The sequence below is a fragment of the Pelecanus crispus genome, chromosome 6 (assembly GCF_030463565.1).
Source record: "Pelecanus crispus isolate bPelCri1 chromosome 6, bPelCri1.pri, whole genome shotgun sequence".
In the NCBI taxonomy this organism is placed as follows: Eukaryota; Metazoa; Chordata; class Aves; order Pelecaniformes; family Pelecanidae; genus Pelecanus; species Pelecanus crispus.
Genome location: NC_134648.1, coordinates 71,106,910 through 71,127,536, shown reverse-complemented (window position 1 = coordinate 71,127,536; position 20,627 = coordinate 71,106,910). Strand labels below are relative to the sequence as shown.

The window sequence follows — 20,627 nt, the reverse complement described above, 5'->3', positions numbered from 1 at the left end:
GCAGTCAGAATGGTCTTTCAATGGTACTGTGGATAATAGGATGTGGAGCTGAATAAAGTCCTAGAAAAATGACACCACCGTTGGTTATTTACTGATACATAAAACATCGGAACATGGCAGTTTTAGGTTTGTATCTAACATATATTTTTGTTAATGGAAATTAATTTAGTGGGTTGTTTTTTTTTTTTTTTAATCAGCTAATCTTTTATACTTTAATGAACTAAACAGCAATTATGGTCATTAACAAGTATGTCACCCAAGCACACTGCACAACCGTGCTTACGGGATGCTGCACGTTGTATTGGCTTTTTATACAGTCAAAGTTAACAAGAATTTGGAATCATTTCGGGTCTAATTAAGCACTGCAAAATGTTTAAAACTGTAAAGTGCTTTTAAATACAAATAATTTTTGCTCTTTAGAAATAGGAAAAAATCCAGACATGCACTTAAACCTGAAACCTCCATGCCATATATACTGCAGTTCAACAGTAAAACATCAGTTTTGTGCCATTCGTTTTAAAATTTCCTTTCCCATCCCGCCCCATCCCCAGTCAAAAATTCAAATAGTGTCTAAATTGGACTTGTCAGTATCTTCTTGGTCGTGTTTGCACATGAAGGTTAGAAGGAAAAGAGCAATATCCAGAGATGACCAATAGGCAGTGTGTGACGTGACCGCCGACCAGTATCTGCTCTCCACGAGACCTTCCCTGAGCTCGAAATCAATCCTGTGCTCCAGTTCCACTAGAAATTAAACAAGAACAAAGACGTCGTTAGAATTGTATGTCAGCAGAAGAAGAAACACCGGCGTGGTTTTCCATCGGCTTTGGGTTCTGGTTCTACTCGCTGTACATACATAAAACGCACATTGGATCGCTGTGTTTGCATTTAACCAGTCTCCTAAGTCAACTGTGATTTTTAATAATATGTACGTACATTTTTATGCACATCCATTTAGCACAAACCTGACCTAAGAGTGGTGCTTAGTTCAGGGGAAAAAAAAAAAAAGAAACTAAACCTAAAGCTTGGAAAAAGCTGGCATTTTTTTAAGCAGCTGTTTTCCTTATAGTAACTATATAAATACACTTATTTATGCTCCTTATGGTAACTACAGAGAAGTATCCAGCAAATGTTGAGGGCCCATCAGGAAACATTGACTTTCAGAAGGTGGATGCTCAGAACTTACTGAAATAAATGGACTTCTTGCATCTTTAGCAGCTATACAAGGAGACTACACCCAGTATTACAAGCCCTTTCGGAAAACCAGCCGTCCCTACACAGCACTAGCCCTTTTCATTTCCAGATTATTCCAAATATATTTCAGCAGTTATCCTTTCATGTCAATGGCTGCTTTGATTAATACCACATTCAAAGCAATTTTCCCTGCATGTTTAACTGGGCCAATGGCTAACCTATTGTTAAGGCACTTCAGCGGTCAGAAAACCTCTACAAGGAGCAATGGAATAAAAAGGACAAAACTAAAAGCCTGCTTAGCTACAAAGGCCAAAACCCCATATTGAGTAAAAAATGCAGCCATTTATCAAGGCCAGTTTCAAGGAATTTTAATTCTTGGCTCAAAGAGGGCATAAAGGGAGCATCGCACAAGCGCTGCCCCGGCAGTCACGGCACGGCAGCGCTCGGGGGACGACACGCCTTCGTCTTTTCACAGGAGCACCGCACCGCTGTGCGCACGCAGCGAGGAGCGGGAGCCGGAGCCTTCGAGCACCAGGAGACAACCGCAGTCATTTCCACTGCGACGCGGAATACTCAAACCCCAGCCGCTCTGCAGGAAGGACGCCCCGAACGACTCCGTCTCCCTCTGACGAGAGGCCGTCACAGCAGCTTGGGAGGCAGCCAAGCCCCACCGCCAGCCGTGCGGCCGTCCCTCTCAGAAGCAAACGCTTTGGCGGCGGATTGCATCATTCAGCTCGCAGCCTCGCTGGCCCCCGCTCCACGTTCTCCCAGCAGGAGCAGGGCAGGGATCGTCCCCCTGCGCTCGGCGCTGGGGAGGCCGCACCTGGAATGCTGTGTCCAGTTTTGGGCCCCTCAGCACAAGAAGGACATTGGGGTGCTGGGGCGTGTCCAGAGAAGGGCAGCGGAGCTGGGGCAGGGTCTGGAGCACAGGGCTGGTGGGGAGCGGCTGAGGGAGCTGGGGGTGTTCAGCCTGGAGAAGAGGAGGCTGAGGGGAGACCTTATTGCTCCCTACAACTGCCTGACAGGAGGGGGCAGGGAGGGGGGTGTTGGTCTCTTCTCCCATGTAGTTAGCGACAGGACGAGAGGAAATGGGCTTAAGCTGCGCCAGGGGAGGTTTAGGTTGGAAATTAGGAAAAATTTCTTTACGGAAAGGGTGGTCAAGAATTGGACCAGGCTGCCCAGAGAGGTGGTGGAGTCACCATCCCTGGAAGTGTTCAAAAAACGGGCAGACGTGGCACTTTGGGACATGGTTTAGTCTAGTTTAAGCCTTGATTGGTTTAGAGTAGACTTGGTAGTGTAGGTTAATGGTTGGACTGGATGATCTTAAAGGTCTTTTCCAACCTAAACGATTCTATGAGTCTATGATTCTATGGAGCAGGGACGGGCTTTCAGCGGAGAGGGATGCAGGAATCGTGCAGAAGGCCCTTGACGTGCCAAACCACCCCGAAAGGACCTCATCGGCAGCTCCGCAATATTGGCTGCCACGCCACGCTGTTTGCCTCAAGTTTAAAACGAAGTCTCTGTCCTCAAACACTGCCTCAGACAGGTTATCTGTTGACATCAGCAGTGATGAGCGGACAGCAACGTATCATGTGAACGCTATCAGAAGATACAACATACTTGTGACTCCTTAGATTGCAAAAACCCCCACCTTGCAACAGTGCCAATGAGAAGTTTAGAAAGAAAATCAAGTAGGAATTTCTGTGAAGGAAGTACCTATGCTTTTCCAAAAAACCAGCTGCTCAAATTGCACTTTCTTTTCTGGGCAGTTCAGATCAGGACAAGAGCAGCTTCTTTTTCCAGTCATACGTGCCTTTAAATCCAGATTGCTTCAGAATCGCAAATGTATGGGGAAATTTAAGTAAGTCCATTTTATGATAAATGGGGAGTGGAATTCTCTGCAGCAATTTATATTGCTTTTCCTAGTGGGAGTCTAGGAACTACTGAGATGCAGATCTCGTTAGGCAAGAGATCTTTTTTGAGGATTAAAAAGATGAATGTCTGCCCACAGCGCGCTTAACATCTCTGCATACACTTTAGAATAAATCTCCATCCATTCTTTTGAGGTGTGTTTTGTCTTTGTAATTAACATGCACGTATATGTGTGAGTGGTGTACGTGTAGGTACAAACACGTATACAGATAAACCTCCTTTAAAAGAAAAAGGGATAAAAGGGACAACGACAAGTCAGGCCGCGGACAGTCTTAAGAGATTAAAAAAGCGGGAATGGATTCAACATTTATCACTTTAGCGCAAACCAACATAATCAAAGAGTGGCATATGTTGTTGTGGTATTTCCAGCCTCCCACAGCATACATGTGCAGCCCACTGAAGGTCTTGTTTCCACGGGGTTCGTACGGCGGGCTCGTCACTAACCTGTGGGTTCGAGAAAGCTCGAGCTGCTGTGCGGGAAAGGCGGCGTCCCAACAGCTGGGGCCTTCTTGTCGTCCCCCTCGGCTCCATCTTTTCCCGTCTCCAGCGTCTGTGGCGTGGTTGTACTAGATCGCCCAAATCTCGAAAAAAGCATCCCGCCGAGGCCCTTCCCAATACTCGCAGCTCCTGCATTCAGCGTGGAGGGGAAAAAAAAAAAAAGAAAAAAAAAAAAGAAGCACAAGGACAGCTAAATCAAACTGCAAATTCAAGTCACTGTAGCACCCATCAATTAGAGTTGAGTGACGGACGAAGGAAAACACTATTCATGCTTTTCTAGGGTGGGAACAGCTTATCTGACTTAAGTGTACGCTCTTTATCATGAGACCAATCTAGCGTACAAGCAAAGGCTGTAATTTGGAAACTGCAGTTAGGGGAACAGAAACACATGAGAACACTTTGGCAGCAAGAAATCTGGTACTTTTAAGGGTATGTTGTAATGCCTCTTTCATAAAAAGTCTAAGATGAAGACCAAAAGGCTTTACAACAATGTGAGTTCCTTCTGCACATAAGAATCCCACCAGGACATTTAAGACACTCCTCCCATTGAGGGTCCTTACGTTGGCATAACCCTTACAGACATTTAGAAATGCTATAACATCCTTGAAAAGGACTGTTTTGGTGGCTGAGGAAGAGGGGTGTAAAAGTTAAGAACAGATCTGTGATGTTTTCTCCCGACTTTGCTGCCACCTTATGGACATGACATTAAAGTTAGTATAGTAACATGGCAAAAAGCTTTGAAATACCACCTATTCCCACTTAAGGACTAAACTGTTTTTATATGCTTTACTTATTTGATTGGGAAGATTCCTGGCACTAGGTCACATTAGCCTTCTTCCAGATCCCACATAGAGAGCTAAAGGAAAGCCCTGAGTCAACAAAAACTGCAAGTGCATGCTCAAATGTAAGCGCCAGTGAAAGTGAATTTGAACTCAGTTAAACCAGGGCTTATTTTAACCCAGAAAGCCGGAAGGGGACAGACTTCATATGAAAACCGCCTGAATTTCCTATTGTAAAATCATGAGTTAAATGGAACTGTAATAGCTTTCATAGAGTGATTTTTCTCCTATTTGCCAATACCAGAAAACATAGTCACAAAACAAGCTTTAATTTATTTTTTTACCCATGAAGTCGAGTGGAAACTATTAAATCACCAGGATGTTACTTCAATAAGGCAGACAACAATAAGGCAACCATAGCATAAACTCCCTCACCCACATCCTCTCCCTGCAAGATTTGACTCCAGTGTACGTAAACTGTCTTTTCTTCAAAGTAAATGTCAGTTGGGATTAAAACAAGCCATACACCTATATAGAACAAACTGAAACAGCCAGGAATAACTTGCTTATGGTTGCACCTCAAACGGTGAAGCTCTACAAGAAGGTCCTGTATTAAAAAAAAAAAAAAAAAAGGACATAAAGAACAATTACCTAATATACTCGCTTTGCCTATGTTTGTTATAGACTCCCCGTAGTGGCGTCGAACCATGACTGGTGAAGTAGTTGGGCTCGGTACAGTTGAAACACTTTCGCTGTCAGTAACTGAGGTAGGTTCTTTTGTTGGGTTGAGAAAACTTGGCTTCATGTGCTCATAAGGTAGAGGGTTTGCAGTGTTGTACCAGTGGATCTGGACAGGCGAAATGTTGCTGTAGTGTTTCAGAATTAAAGGTTCTAATCTATAGGCCTGCAAGAGCAATTCAGAAAAGAAAATCCTGAGTTTCAAAACTGAAAAATCACATTCCCTTCCCATACAGAGTCCTCTCCAACCTCAAATCCATAATATCTGCAACAAGGGAAGCCTAGAAGATATATTAGCTGCCTAGTTGCTTGTGCATGCACATTTGCGCATTTCTCTGCAACACTTCTACTACGCGTTGTTACCAACACACAAGTTACTATTAACAGATGTTGTTGTTATGCACTGACAGAGCAAATTGACAGACAGTTAAACTGATTCTGCACAATACAACAGAGAGGGAGGAACTGGCTACGTAAACATTTTGTTTGATGGCTCTTCATTGACCCCTGTGCAAACCATGAATTGGTGGGCTTATTAAAATAATTTTCTATTGATTCTTTATTTTTCTTTGTTTACTTAGATGCAGAAAAGCATTCTGCACTTCTTCATCTTAAGCCTAAATAAAGTTACTATTTGTGGAGTGGGACCACAGATAGCAGCCTGATCAGTCGTCCTAAATGTCCCACAAAAATTCTGGTTTTGGAGTAGCTGGAGCTGAACAAGATCTTGAGATGAACAGAACCAGTGTGTTTGGATTGAAGTCTAAACACAAAAGTATCCCCAAATGACCGTTCTACAGGAAGCATGAAATCCCAAATCAAGCTTGCATCAAAGAAGTTGCCAAGGTGATGCAGATCAAAGGTCCAGCATCCTGCCTTTGATAACAGCAAACATTGGCTGCCTATGGAAGAGTATAAGGACAGGGCAAACCTATACCGAAACCACCCTCCCAAATACTATCCCACTCTCTAACAATCTGTTACTCGAGCCCTTGGGGAAAAAACAGTGTCTTTGTTTTTCTACAGTATCTTGTAAGCTGCTTGTGAAGCCTTTTTTAACAGCAGTAGTGTCTTTGGACAGATGATGTTTAATGGAAGTCAGCAAGTCAAACACAAGTTGGAACGTGACTAGAGAAGGATTATTTCTTATGCCTTTGCAAAAAAAAAAAAAGCAGAGTAATCTCGAATTTTACGCTTATTAATATGAAAGGAGAAGCAAAGTATATGGTATTTAAAGCAATTATTTGTAGAAACTGTTATTCTACATTTACAAAAACCAAGACATTGTACAATAATCATCAACAAATAGTTCTGCGCTGGAACACACTTGCGTTGATTCACACGCTTTGAAGATCACACATTATCACACAGCTGATGCTTAAAAATAGTCAAGGTAAAAGCTTGCAACTGCAGTTAAAACTCACCACTGGATCTGTTGGATGAAAAATATTTAGTAAGCGGTTACAAATTGTTCTGGGCAGAATATGATCTTGACTACCGCTGTTTCCCGGACGGATGCCACGCAATGCCAAAAACACTGCTAATGGAGATCCCATACAGAAGAAATTCTCAACCTAAGGAGAGATTTCATCCACATTAATAAGGATGGAAATAATGCTTTCTAACATTTGGATGGATTTGATTTCTCTCTTTCAATTGATTTCTCAGTTTCAACTGAGGGACATGTATAGTATTAGTAAGTCAAAAGGGGGAAGACGACTGTAATACACATACTATAACATGAAGGTTAAGTTTCCCATTTCCCTTTGCTGTGAGAAGAGTTGCATGTTGTGGTGCTACATAGTTGGAAAACTGAAAAACAAGTCAGGTATTTGAACTGAAAGAGGTCTACCAACACTGGAAAAGCTAGAGTGAGAAGAATTTGGAAGACACTAAGGAAATGTGATGAGTTTCACAAGATTGAAGTTGGATTTCTCATGAAACTTCCCAAAGCTTACCACAGCTCCTTAATCTTACCCTAACCAAGTACTCCATGATTGGTTTTGCTACACACACCCACTGATGAAGTAGAAACGCAAGCTACACTGAGTATTAAGACAACCTGGAGAATACTCACCGTAGTCACGCACACATACAGGCTGGTGTTATGCACACCCTCTTTAAAACACCTAGTGTTAAGCGAACAGGACGTTGCTTGTCAAAAGTGCCACCGCGTCACACGTTAGGAACCGCTATCCAGGACAGGTACGGTACACTGAGCGACTCTGCGGGCTACTCTCATGCCATCCAAAGCTACCATGACTTTGCTCTAAAAGGACTGCCTCCGACACGGGGAGGCGACCGAGTAAACCTGAACTGCAGCTGCTAACCCATCTGACAAAGGTCACTGAACATGCATCAGTGGTAACGACTTTTGGTCACTACCAACCTGGGCCGGGATTCAACAGTGACCTAGAGGTGAATGGCTTCGTATCCCATTACCAATCCTCAGACATCGTCTCCTAGAAACATCAAATGTAAAACTCTGTAGTCAAAAATATTTTCAGAAGTCAAAATTACTTTTTAACCTTTAGAATATTTTCTTATAAGAAAAATTAATTTTACCATTATCAGACCTTCACTGCAACTTGCCCAATAGTAGTGCCCGGTTTGCAGGGCGCTACAACTGAGCAACTCCTAGTGCGCTGCTACTTAACCAGCAAGAGAAATTGCTGCATTCTTGCTAAGTGCATGTGGAGGATGCTTGGATTCCCATGTGCCTTCACTATATGTCAGCACATGGAGCGAGGGCGTAGAAATAATGGTGCGTTTCATCTATCAGATTCCAACGCTGCACAAAACATTCCTCCTCCTCTGACTTGGCACTGGCACCCCACCTCTTCCTTCCAAAAGAATGCGCAAGTCCCAATTCAATGGAAAAAAAAAAAAATCTAGGTCTTCAGCAAAGCTATTCAATGTCATATGCTGCAAAGCACTGCTCTGTCACCTATACTGTTACTCCAGTCTAGTGCAAAGCTGCTCTCCTTTCTTATACTCGAGCTTTACAGAGACCCTTACATTTTTGCAGTTTGGACAAAAAGCTTTCTGATCTTCAAATACAATAGAAACAGATATTAACAGTGCAATCCTTTAAACTGAATAAGTAACCTTTAACCCTGTCCATCTGACATTCCTGTATTGAGCGCCTGGAGTACACAATTGCAGTCTTTCTGCTTTAGAAAGAAATCAGAAAGTGACTGCCAGCTTACACTTGCCAGCAGATGCTTAAAAGATGTTTTCATGAATTCACCTTAGGCCACTACAGACAAAAATCTCAAAAGGTAAATAGTTGCAGTGGTTACGTGGTGCATGGCTTTTGTTCCATTGTTTCTATTAATAAACACAGGATTAACAGTGTCCACAGACAGATGCTTTCTTCTTGGAGGGCACTGTTCTTTGCTATGTGTTTTCTTACAAGCGCAAGCCTTTCAACGTGGTCTTCCAGCTCTGGAAATGCTTACAAAGACAAAGTACCAATTGGTGGGTACTTTCATGAGTGGCACCAGACCAAAGCAGTGAACACTAAAAATCAAAAGTAAGTCTTTAAAAAATAAAGTCCTTTAAATTGCAGCCATGAGACTCTCAGCGCTGTTGCAAAGTGGCTGAAGAGAAAACTGCCATGCCATGAAGAGAAGACTGCCATGCCATGAAACCTACTGGGAATAGAGGACTAAAATCTTTCTAGAAAACTTGTATTAATTTTGGTGTTTCTCCTAGAAGCAGGAGTGGGGCACTTCACATATACTCCTGTAAATGTTTAACAACAGAGAAGAAATGTTTAAGAACATGACCTTTCAGGATAGCACTCCTCTCCTGGGTATGATTCATGAACAGAAGACTTAATGAATTTATTTGTATTTTAAGCAGAAGCTGAGCCAAATAGTCATCCATTCAACTTAAGACTGCAGTATTTTCAGAATTTTAAAAAAAAAAAAAAGCTGAACGAGCCAACAGAAGTGAGGCAGCACAGCTCCTTCGTGCACAGGGAAGTGTGGGGGACAAATGAATGTGTTTAGTGGTGGTGTTAAAACAGAAGACCCAGGAGGCGATTACAATTTATGTTTCTGTGCTGCCTTTCAGCCTGGAGGATCTCAAGCATCCTCCCAGAGTGAGGAAATACAGACCTCTGCAGCAGCCTCTACCCGTTCCTGCACCCAGGAACGTTCTGCAGCCTTAGCAGACAAAGGGAACAGAGACTCAGACCAGTATTACATGGGGGATTTAACTGGGCGGTTGTGTGTTGAGCTACTACGGCACCTTTCTGCATTCAGTCTAAAGGCTTCCTCCTCTCAGATAAGGCTGCACGTCAGCATCCCATTAAGCTCTCATAATTCTTGCACCTGTGGTAAATCACTAGTATCTTATAAATAATTTGTGATAGTTGTTACCAACGTTGACACCACTGTCAGATGATGATGTCAGAAGAGTTTCTGTAACCCTGGGCGAATGAGGAATCCTGAAGCACTTTGGGACAGCACATTGACTAGTCCAGATTCAAATTAATTTCCATCTCAGTACTAGGGAGCAACTGAGGTACGTCCTGCCCTCCTCTTCGCTACTGTGATTGAAAATCATCCTACAACACGGTTATTTTCATGCACCACAGAGTCATAAAGAGGTAGGTATTGCACCATTCCCCATGTTTTCATGTTCTTCAGCCCCTTTAGCCTTTAACTTCGATTCCTCTTATGAAGCTGGTGGGGAGAAGGCTGCGATTCTATGCTTTACATTTGCAATGGGGTGTTGGCTTTGCTTTTAACCTGCGCAGGTCCTAATGATTTAGCAGTTTATTCAATTGTGCCATCTGAGGAGAAATAGAGGAGAGAGAGCCATAAAGATACCTCATCCTCAAGTTCTCATTCTGGTGGCTTGTCCAATACATTATTAGAGTACAAGACACTCCATATCTTCAAGGGTTTTTTTTCTCCCCAATGGATCAGTTAAACACAGATCATTTCCTTTAATATTAAATACCAGCCAAGTTAGCTGCTGTATTTATTCTTACACTTGTCTTGCCAAAAGCTACCTTCGTGCTTGCTCAACATCAAGCAAGCTTAACTCTGCTTAATGTAGGACTAGTGACTTTCTCTCATCCTGGGAAGCTTAATTTGTTTCAATCCATAAAGGAGGCAACATATTGACAGCAGCTAGCCTTTTTCTTTTCAGCTGTACATGCCCATTTCATCACGTAATACAGCCTAAGGAGATCAGTGACCAAAAGACTCCAGTCTCCTGCATCACACAGACCGAAGTAATTTGTGGATCAAGCGCTTGTAGTTACTAGCAACTCATGATCAAACCAGAGCTCTGGTCTGCCATGAAGAGCCAAGCTGCTGGTAGTTGGTACCTACAAAGCAGTTAGTTCTCTTTCAACAAGCTAGTCAGCCTCAGTAAGCTGGACTGGCTTGCTGATGAGCAATCATCTTTCAACGACATCCGGCTGAAATCCTCCCTTGGCAGAAGCACTTTGCCATCACGTCCATGGAAAGCCTCCCTCTTCCCCTGCAGCTCTGTCTCAGGCATGGTATTCAAGCAATGGGAGTCACTAGTTTAAAGCTTCACAGAAACAAAACATCTTCCTATCAGTAAGGGTAAGAAAAAGGATGTACTGCAATGGAAATTTACCTAGCAATAATTTGGATTGATACAGTCCTCTTTTCTTCCCCCTTTCTTTTCCCCTCCTTTCCTGCTCCCTCTAAAAAGCATCTCTTCAAAAAAATCTTTGGTTTAAACACAACTGAGTGAAGAGTAATCTTTCACAGAGCTGGAGGAGTATCAGCCTGACTCCAGCTTCCTTGATGGTAGAGATAATAGCACGATGCTTTCAAGCAGTGATGAAAAGGAGAAGGCTATGACAAATTGAATTATGCTTAGTTTCCTCTTTTTTATGGCTCAAGATTGACCTTGGCTTCTAGGAGTCCTTCTGAACCCAGAAGGAAAGAAAAATGGCCAGTTAAGAAACAATAATCTATTTTCTTCTCATCTATCATGTCACATTTTTTACGGTTTAATATTTCAGGATATAGTCAAGCAACTAGAAAGTGTTGCACATCCCACCAAGAAGCTAGAAAATGCCTTTTCCTAAAGACATGAAATTGTAGCAACTTATACAGCTGATTAGCAAGCAAGCTATTTCATGAGACTAAAAGTAACTTGTGCTAACTGTCAAACCGGTGTAATTTGGAAGGAAAATCCACTGCTGGAGGAAATTCAATCAAATTTGCTGAGAGATGTGACATGTTAGCAGTAGTCCCCAAGGAAAATGGATTAGTCAACAAAGTAGAAGTGAAATGGTTTAAGATAGGTGATTAATGCAATTTGCCAAACAGTTTTTACCTTCCCACATAGTTGTATGTGTGTGTGTGTAATATATTAACAACCTATATACAGGTTTATATATTTACATATATATTCATAATAAACAGTAATATATGAATACAGTAACATGTTCACACACACGTACACACGCTTCAACCAATACATCAAAATAATTCTACCAACATCGTGTCTAGGGACACGGCAAAAAAAAAAATATAAGTAGAATAACTCATATCACAGATGTATTTTTACAGCAGGTATAATATTCAGTAAAAACCTCTTGACATACATACCTTAAATTTTAAGACAGGTGGTTTTGATATGGTGGATGCCTTTAACCCATGTAACCTCTCTTCTATCTCTCTCAACCTAGAAAATAAAGATCATTCTGAGATCCAAGAAAAAATGTAGCCTTAACCTGTCCAATCCAAACAGGCATTCCTGTGGGGTCCAACAGTTTTGTCTGCTGGGAAGAGAGAGTGATGGCACCAGTATTTCTTGGAGGCAGTCCAATTGATTAAGAGTCAATGTATGTGAAATCCTGTTTCTCTGATCACAGAAGGAATCAATCAAGACATGACAGTTTCCTTGTTCACCACCCCAAGCACCTGCCCACCCTCCTTCCTTAGAAGTAGGTGACTCACCTCCTGTTTCCTTGGTGTTTTAGCAACCAAATCACCTGGTTGGTTTGGTTTTTTTGGTTTTTTTTTTCAAAAAAAGCCACAGGAAACTCCATGGTCCAAGCATTATGGAGTTCTGTATGGTGGTGGAATATCTGGAGGACAGTGTCCCACCCTTTCAACTATCATTAAAAAAGGTTGTTCACCTGTTCTTCTAGTTAGCCTGAATTTAAAAAGCAGCTACAATATAAAGCACCTCATACGGACCCCAGCACCAGAACGTTATGCCCTCTTCGGAGCAGGAAAACACCATCTCCTCAAGTTCCACAAAAGCATTACAGAAACAAATACGTTAAGCTTAACTTCTGCCATCCTGGTTAAAAGAAGCAAGTCTGGAGCTGAAACTTCCCAAAGAGCAGTACTTTCAAAAAAGTTTGTATGCTTTAATGAGCACGATTCAGTCTTAAAAAAGAAGACATGCAGAATTCTTGATTCCTGTGAACTGTTGTCGAAGGGTTCCAACACACAACCTCACATGCTGTATGTATGTTATTCTACAATGTAGAATATTTATACATGCTACGACACACCCTACTCAGGCATAAGCATTTCCAGACAACCTCTATGTGTTTGCCATCCTTAAAAACACCAGAAATGCAAAAGTTCTAGGATGTCAGGAGTACCCGTGCTATTATTTCAGACTGAATTGCACTAAGATGGCTCACGAAATGGAGAGCCACTCTAGCTATACAGAAGTGCCAGAGTCAAACGATACTTGGATTACTGCAGATGCAACCTGAAGCACTTCAGAGGATGCCTAAGGAGCTGGAGCTTGAGTGTGAAAATGGCAATTTTTCCCTGATCATATGCTAACGATATGCCTGAAGGGTCATCTTACCACTGGACTACTTCATTAGGTTTCTTACTTCCCTCATCTCAGAAAGATTGCACTTTATCCAGCTGTGCAGCTGATAGAGATGTCCTGATTACACACTGGCCTGGTTTCGGCTGGGATAGAGTTAATTTTCTTCCTATTAGCTGGTATAGTGCTGTGTTTTGGATTTAGCATGAGAATAATGCGATAACACACTGATGTTTTAGCTGTTGCTAAGCAGTGTTTATACCAAGTCAAGGACTTTTCAGCTTCCCATACTCTGCCAGCGAGGAGGTGCACAAGAAGCTGGGAGGGGCACAGCCGGGACAGCTGCCCCAAACTGGCCAAAGGGCTATTCCATACCATATGGCATCGTGCTCATATAGAACCTGGGGGAAGTTGGCCAGGGGGTGGCAATCACTGCTCAGGGATGGGCTGCATCTCAACCGGCGGCGGGTGGTGAGCTTGTTTTCCCTAGGTTTTGCTCCTCTCATTCTCTCTCGTTGTTTTCCTTTTCATTATTATTATTATATTTTATTTCAATTATTAAACTGTTCTTATCTCAACCCACGTGTTTCCTTACTTTTGCTCTTCAGATTCTCTCCTGCATCCCACCAGGGTGGGAGGAGGGTGCACGAGCAGCTGTGTGGTGCTTGGTTGCCGACTGGGGCTAAAGCACAACACTCACATACTGATTTCGAGCGCCGCAGGAGATCTGATGCTATATTAATGCTTCCAAAGTACCGCCAATACTAAGATAGGTTTCAAGTAGGAACCAAAAAGAACTGTGATCATGATTTATCCTCACCTACCACTTGAAAGATTGAAGCTCAAGCTACTATTATCAGATTCTCTATCTACGGGTGTCTCATAGCGTCTCGATATCCAGGTTAGAACCTGGAAGTCAGGGAAGGGAAGAAGGGAAGTCATCTTCAGGGAAGAAGGGAAGTCACCTTAACACTGTGGAGACATCACGATGATCTGCAAGGTGCCCTAAGAGAGGTGCCCTAGAGAGGTGGTGGATTCACCATCCCTGGAAGTGTTCAAAAAACGGGTAGATGTGGCACTTTGAGACATGGTTTAGTCTAGTCTACCCTTGATTGGCTTAGAGTAGACTTGGTAGTGTAGGTTAATGGTTGGACTGGATGATCTTAAAGGTCTTTTCCAACCTAAACAATTCTATGATTCTATGATTCTAACACTGAGAATCCCTACCAACACTTGCAAGGTGCTGAAACTGAGGTCCTGTTTGTCACAGTGGGCAGTGCTGCTTCACGCTCCCAACAGCATGAACATTTCTAGATGGCAGCAGGAAGAAGCTGGTAAATGATCCGCAGCAGAGTAGTAACCCCATAAACCCAGTCACAGCAATTACAACATCTGTATCCAGCTGGTGGAGCTCAATTTCCAAGCTGAGCCTAGGAGAAAACTTCTCATTTTCCTCTAGAAACTTAGAAATGTCACTGCTCAGGTTCTGCTCAGTACTGCTGCTCACTGCCCACCTGCAAGCTACTTTGTTGTGTTTCTCCTCAAGTATCTGGAGAGCTAATGGCCTGACATTCGCCTTTCTTCCCGGCTATGATCTGCTCCCAGTGCATCTGGTCAGTGGGCAGTAGCTAGTTGCTCAGTTCTGGTACAGCCCGTAGGATGTGGATTCAGAGCTCCTATTAGCAGTGCCAGCTTCCTGAGCCTGCTCAGTCCTGTGTTTAGCATTTACCACTGCCATTCGTCACCAGCAGAAGAACATCAGCCACAAAAGATAACAGCCATGACGGGTTCTGGAAACACTCAAAGGGTGTCATCTAAGGATGTGGTTTTCTCCTTTAATAATGAGAAGTGGATGCATTACCGTTGTTTAGTTATGTAAAGTTCTTCAAGTAAATGTTGCTCCTCATAGCTCATCCAACGGTCCTCAAGCTCCTCCTCCTCCTCCTTCTGCAGCAACTGTTCGTAAAGCCTGACGGGGTTCCAGCCAGTCATGATGTCGTAGGTGATGACACAGCCCAGCGAGTGGGACACAATCGAGACCTTCCCTCCTTTCTCCTCAAACTCTGGATTCCGGGAGCAGAAAAGTGTGTATAGCCGGTTCAGCTCCTGCTGCAGCCCTTTGACCAGCTGTTTCAAGAAGGTAAGGAAAGAAATTGTAATATCAACATTTTACCGCTCCTGTTCACGTATGTTCATGTACTACACTGACCAGCTTCTCGAGCATGTATCTAGGATGAGCATGATAGTCTGTTCATTTGGGCTGGGAAGATGAGCAAAATCTTATGGTCAGCAGCAACAGCTTGGTTGACTGTCGCTGACTCCAGTGGTTCATCTCTCCCCTCCAAACCCAACAACCACCACCACAGAGGACGGGTGGTGACCCTAGAACTGCTACGCTCCACAGCCCAAGGCATTAAATTGCAATAAACCCTTAAACAAATGACAGCTGTGCCTAAAGTACTTAACAGCATCCTCTGAGATGAGCAATAGCAAGGTACTTGGTTTTCACTAGCGGTCCATTAGCACAACAGCGACCATTAACACAGCTCTATTTCCCTTATTGCTTGTTTCTCTACCTTTTCACAGCACTGAATGTTTCTCCCGTGTCAGAGGTTCAGCTCCTTTTTTAACCTAAGGAGGCTGGAAGGAGCCTGAGCCACAGACGATCTGGAATCAACTCACATCTCTGCCACAAGCGTGGCACATAACCCTGGCCAAGTCATACTCCCTCTTCTCCATTTATCAAAGCGAGCAACAGCATTCCTACCTCATTGCAGGGGACTGGGAAGATAAATCCACTAAAATGGATATGCTCAGATACTACAGTGACAGCCTAAATGGGTACTGGGAAAACATCCTCAAATTGCTTTTGGATCTCCATAAAGCATACTTGAACTCATCAAGTCTTTCATTGTTCTGCCCGCTGCTTGGCTACAAGGAGATGCAGCTTTCTGTCCTACTTCCCCTCCTACCATACTGCACCTATTGTAATTTCTTCCAAAGGAATCAGAACGAAATGATGCTGCTAAAGAATAAAAAGCCTCCTCTCAGGCAAAAGGAAGACACGGGAGGAGAAAAAGCACAAATTCTGGCAGCAGCGCCAGAATTTTAACATTTGACATGAACAATGCTAAGAAAAATAGTTTTCTGGTTGTAGGTTTCTAGGAGGGGTTGGGCAGGGGGGAAACAGGAATGCAACGTGGTTCTCGAACATCATAGGCTAATCCTATGCAATAAATATATATTGGTCCTATGTTAACTGAGCCTCTGAGAGGCTATTCAAATCCTGTGCTAGGGTACATATGCATAAAAATGTTCAGAAAGTATTTTTTAGAGAGAAATGTTGAAAGCCATGAGATTTAGGAACTAGACAATACAAAAAAGGCAGCTTTGCTTGTGAAACTCAGCATGGTAACTGAGCAATGCTTCCAGGCGATGGCATAGAGGAGGACAAACAAGAAATTGCAAATCATTCCCTTGTTAGCAACAGGAAATTAAAGCTACAGAACATGTAATTTGAACATGATTTTTCAAGAGCCTGAATCATTACTGAATATAAACATGAATGGCACTAGGACTGTCAGTGTTTGATACACATTTTACTGAGCGAGAATTCACACATCAAACCCGACGCCTAAAGCACCGTGAAATGATTAACAAAGCCTCACAACAGCTTGGAGAAATAAGTATCATCATTCCCATTTTCAAATCCTTTTGACTGTGACGCTGCCTATTCTTGTGTTTGGCCCTATACAGACTTTGGGCACTACTTTCACACATGAACAAACAGGCAGAGGTTTTAGCAAGAGTTGGAGCTGAAATCAGAACTACCTTTGGCTGGCATCTTCTCCATTTAAAAAGGCTTTGATTAAAACCCAGAACAAACCAGCAGAGATCTGTTGAAATCAAAATGTTTTGGGCTTCCTGCCAGGAGCTCAGTGAAATGAGGGAACGCTGACATCCAGCAGTTTGCCTGGCTGGCTGCCACGGTACCCTCCAAGGGAGCCAACGTACATCGTCCCGCCGTCGGGGACCTCAGCAGGGAGCCCGGGACCCCCAGCCATACAGCAGACACTCTGGATGGAGCGCTGGCTTCAGGTTTTAGAGTCGGCAGTGTAAAAAATGCCAAGCAAACTAGTGCTGGACTCATCACAGCTTCCAGCATCCCTGTCAGTGCAGCAGGGAGACGAGCAATGCCATCTTGTTTTAAAAAATCCTAAATAAGCTGTATTAATGTATCTCAGTGCCCCCAAATTTTTCCTCTGGTGGGAAAAGCAAGATGCACAACAACTCAACTGCTTATCAAGAATAGATTTAGACTGGACATAAGGAAGAAATTTTTTACACTGAGGGTGGTGAGGCACTGGCACAGGTTGCCCAGAGAGGTGGTCGATGCCCCATCCCTGGAAACATTCCCGGCCAGGTTGGACGGGGCTCTTAGCACCCTGGGCTGGCTGGAGATGTCCCTGCTCACTGCAGGGGGTTGGGCTGGGTGGCCTCTAAAGGTCCCTTCCCACCCAAAGCATCCTATGATTCTATGCTTCCCTTGGCTTCCTGTTGCATAAAAGCTATTGCTCCCAATGTCCTGCCCAACTTGCTCAACAGCCTTGTACCCTACTCTCCTGTACCCTATTCCTGCACAGCCTACTGCCCGGGAAAAGCAGATCTCTTCCAGGAAGAATGACATCATGTCAGTCTCCGCCACAACCCATAGCCACAAAGCGGGTAAGGAATCTTCTGGCATCATGGCATTTCATTACAAAGGTCTTGTTCTCTTGCAATCTGGGGCCGTAAGACAGAACATTCTTGGAAAGCCCTCATTGGACACCGAGTCCGACCCTGTTTTTAACTGTCCTGCTCTATAAAACCATGCTGTTACTGAGAAGTTAGGCAAAAACATGGACAGCAACTAAGAAACTGTGCATGGATTTCCAAATTGCTGCATATTTGGAAGTTTGAAGACCAGAGTCCAAGCATTTAATCCAACTAAATCGTCTGATCGAGATTGTTTCTAAACTCCAAATCGCTGGTTACCTAACTTAATTGTAGAGTAGAAGGTCTGCTGTAGTAAAGCCTCCAGATTTTCAGGCACTATGAATGGTCTGGTTTGCTGCTATGAGAAAACCAGAAGCCCTCCACCTGCAGTGAGCGCTTATGGATGTCGGTATCTTGCCAACAGTTCTGCATCAGTACTAAGATTAGAACCTTTTGGTATATAGTAAAGAAAAAAGAAAAAAAAGAAAGGAAAAGAAAAAGCATATTCATTGTAAGTCCCAGCTAAAAAATTATTTGGTTAAGCAGTATATGAACTTAAGGTAATATTTAATCCTGATTTGCTTTCTTAGTCGTAAAAAGCATACACTATTCTAAAAGAAAAGCTTGGTTTGAAAAGGGCTTTAGTCCAGCAAGTGTAACATGATTTACTACAGCAGACCTTCTACTCTACAATTAAGTTAGGTAATCACTGATTTGGAGTTTAGAAACGATCTCAATCAGACGATTTAGTTGAATTAAATGCTTGGACTCTGGTCTTCAAACTTCCAAATATGCAGCTATTTGGAAATCCATGCTTTCAAATCTCTTTTGTAGTTACAGCTTGATAGATATCCTAACACTCCATATAAAAATACCTTCTATAAACCCCAATTGGCTTTATATTTGTTAAAATCAGTGACGTTTTTCATTGAAATTAAACATGAAAAATATAACCACCTATCAAATTTTCTCCCCTGAACAGCATCACTGTAATTAAAAACAGCTTTTTAAGAGCTGATTTTTTTTTTTATCCACGGCTTGTCTTTCTGCTCCCTCTAAAGGGGTCTCTGTTTAATTAAAAAAAAAAAAACAAACCCCAGCAAAACAACAGCTTGCTCCTCGGCCTCCCAAAACCACAACACCCGAGTGGCTGCTCCACATCTACACCTCCTTGTTAGGTGGTAAGTAAGGGTGCCTCTCCCAGGGCTTGCTGACAGTGTCTCCTGCTCTCCTACACCTACAACCAATGACTTCCCAATTAAGGGAGCCCTTTCCCCACTGTTTTCCCTGGTGCTTCTGCCAACCCCAAGCCTCACCGCCGGCCGGTCCATGGGATTTAGTATGTGCTTAGGAAGCACCTGGTGTTTCTGCCCGAAAACAGGAAAGCGGGAATCAGCCGGGGAAAAAAAAAAAAAAAAGAAGTTTAATAGTGGAATGCAATATGACCAGACCCCTCTCTTCTTCCATCTCCCCTCCTGTCTCCTCCCTCCCGGTTCCCACCTTATTTTGGGCACCAGTGGGACTGCACATGCAAAGAGCTGTTTCTCCAGCCCCCGCAGCAGTGCCGGTTTTTGGCAGCAGGGCTTTCAGTAGGGTTTTCCCCACAAAAAGGCTAGAGTTTCCTTGAGTTTTTGCCCAACCCATACTACCATCTCCAAAGGCTTCTCCCACAGACTAAACAAGCTCATATATCTCACAAAAGAACAAATGTGGCAGCAGTCGATTGGGTCGATTTTTTTTTTTTCTCCTGTGCAGCTGCTCCCACAAATGCTGCTTGCTGCTCTGACTGCTAATCTGCTGGCTGCTCTGCTCCGTTACCCTCAGCTCTTCCAGAAGGACCAGTGAAAGGCAGCATGCTTATGTGGCTGTTACTGAACAGATCAAACCACCGTAACAAAGAGAAAATTTCCTATTTCTTCAAAAAATAGCCATATCAAATCCCTTCCTCCCAGCTGACCTTTCTACCACAGCATTAGTTTCGCATCAGCCTGAGGACACTGCAGTATTTGAAAGAAAGGTACGGAAAATCTTCCAGTGTTCCTATTTTCTTCCCCCGAAAAATCCTCTCTCCCTGTTCTGATTTTTAGGGAAAAATTTCCTAAGCATCTTTTGCAGACCAATTGGTTCAGTGCAAAAGTTTAGTGCAGGATTAAAATGCTACAAGCCTCGAAGATGTGCCACTGCAAATACTCATAGATACCCAGAGAAAATGAAATACAAGTAAAGCAGGACTTTGCAATGCCTGAAGCCTTTAATGCAATCAAATTTCCGAGACTGATTTTACGGCAAGCCATGATCAGGCACATGAATCACCCCATAATTCTCAGGCTGGGGAGAGAGCCCTTATGTACCACGAAGTTTTCAGACCTGCTCAACGCCAGCGGAAGCACAGACGCTCGAGACACGACCTTTGATACAGTTTGACACAGCAGCATCCAAGAAATGGAGGCGTTTCCTACATGTTCCGGTCTGGTCCCAAAGGGGAAGGGACAGACTTGATTTCCAGCAGTCAAAGATCTCAGCAAAACACGGTGAACGGAGAAAAAACCCCACCAGACAACGGAGCAAATGTGGTACGGTGCTGTTCCCATGTGAAGCTCCTCTGGGAACGTGTTTCCTTTTTTCTTCACGAAAAGGAGGTCGATTACTAGTTGCCTGAAGCTCCCTTTATCAGCTGAAGTTTTGCCAATAAATCTTCCTTGCAGGAAACTCAGGCCGGCAGGATCAAGTTGCTCAGAAGTCATCGGCTTATATTCTGACAAACCGAGGTTAAACGCTGCATGCCCTTCACAAACCCAACTAAAGGCAGAGTAAGGAATGGTCTTTCTGCACATTCACGGAGAGCCAGCGTGACAGCCGTGCAATCCGAGGGGAAGCCAAAAACCAGACACTGTGGACCACGGAACAGGCTGCTGAACCTGAGCAGGCCAAAAA

At 43.4% G+C, this 20,627-nt stretch overlaps 1 protein-coding gene across 2 annotated transcripts in view; it reads right to left on the bottom strand.

The window, feature by feature from the left end:
- Positions 1-559: 559 nt before the first annotated feature.
- DDHD1 (DDHD domain containing 1) overlaps positions 560-20,627 on the bottom strand; it is a 71,815-nt gene continuing 51,747 nt past the window's right edge. For both annotated transcript variants that reach the window (XM_075712713.1, XM_075712714.1), the window contains 6 exons: positions 14,800-15,065; positions 11,750-11,825; positions 6,563-6,712; positions 5,052-5,304; positions 3,568-3,750; positions 560-741 (listed from right to left, as the gene is read on the bottom strand). In XM_075712713.1, the coding sequence (XP_075568828.1) occupies positions 560-741; positions 3,568-3,750; positions 5,052-5,304; positions 6,563-6,712; positions 11,750-11,825; positions 14,800-15,065 (1,110 nt within the window). The remainder of the gene's footprint in view (positions 742-3,567; positions 3,751-5,051; positions 5,305-6,562; positions 6,713-11,749; positions 11,826-14,799; positions 15,066-20,627) is intronic.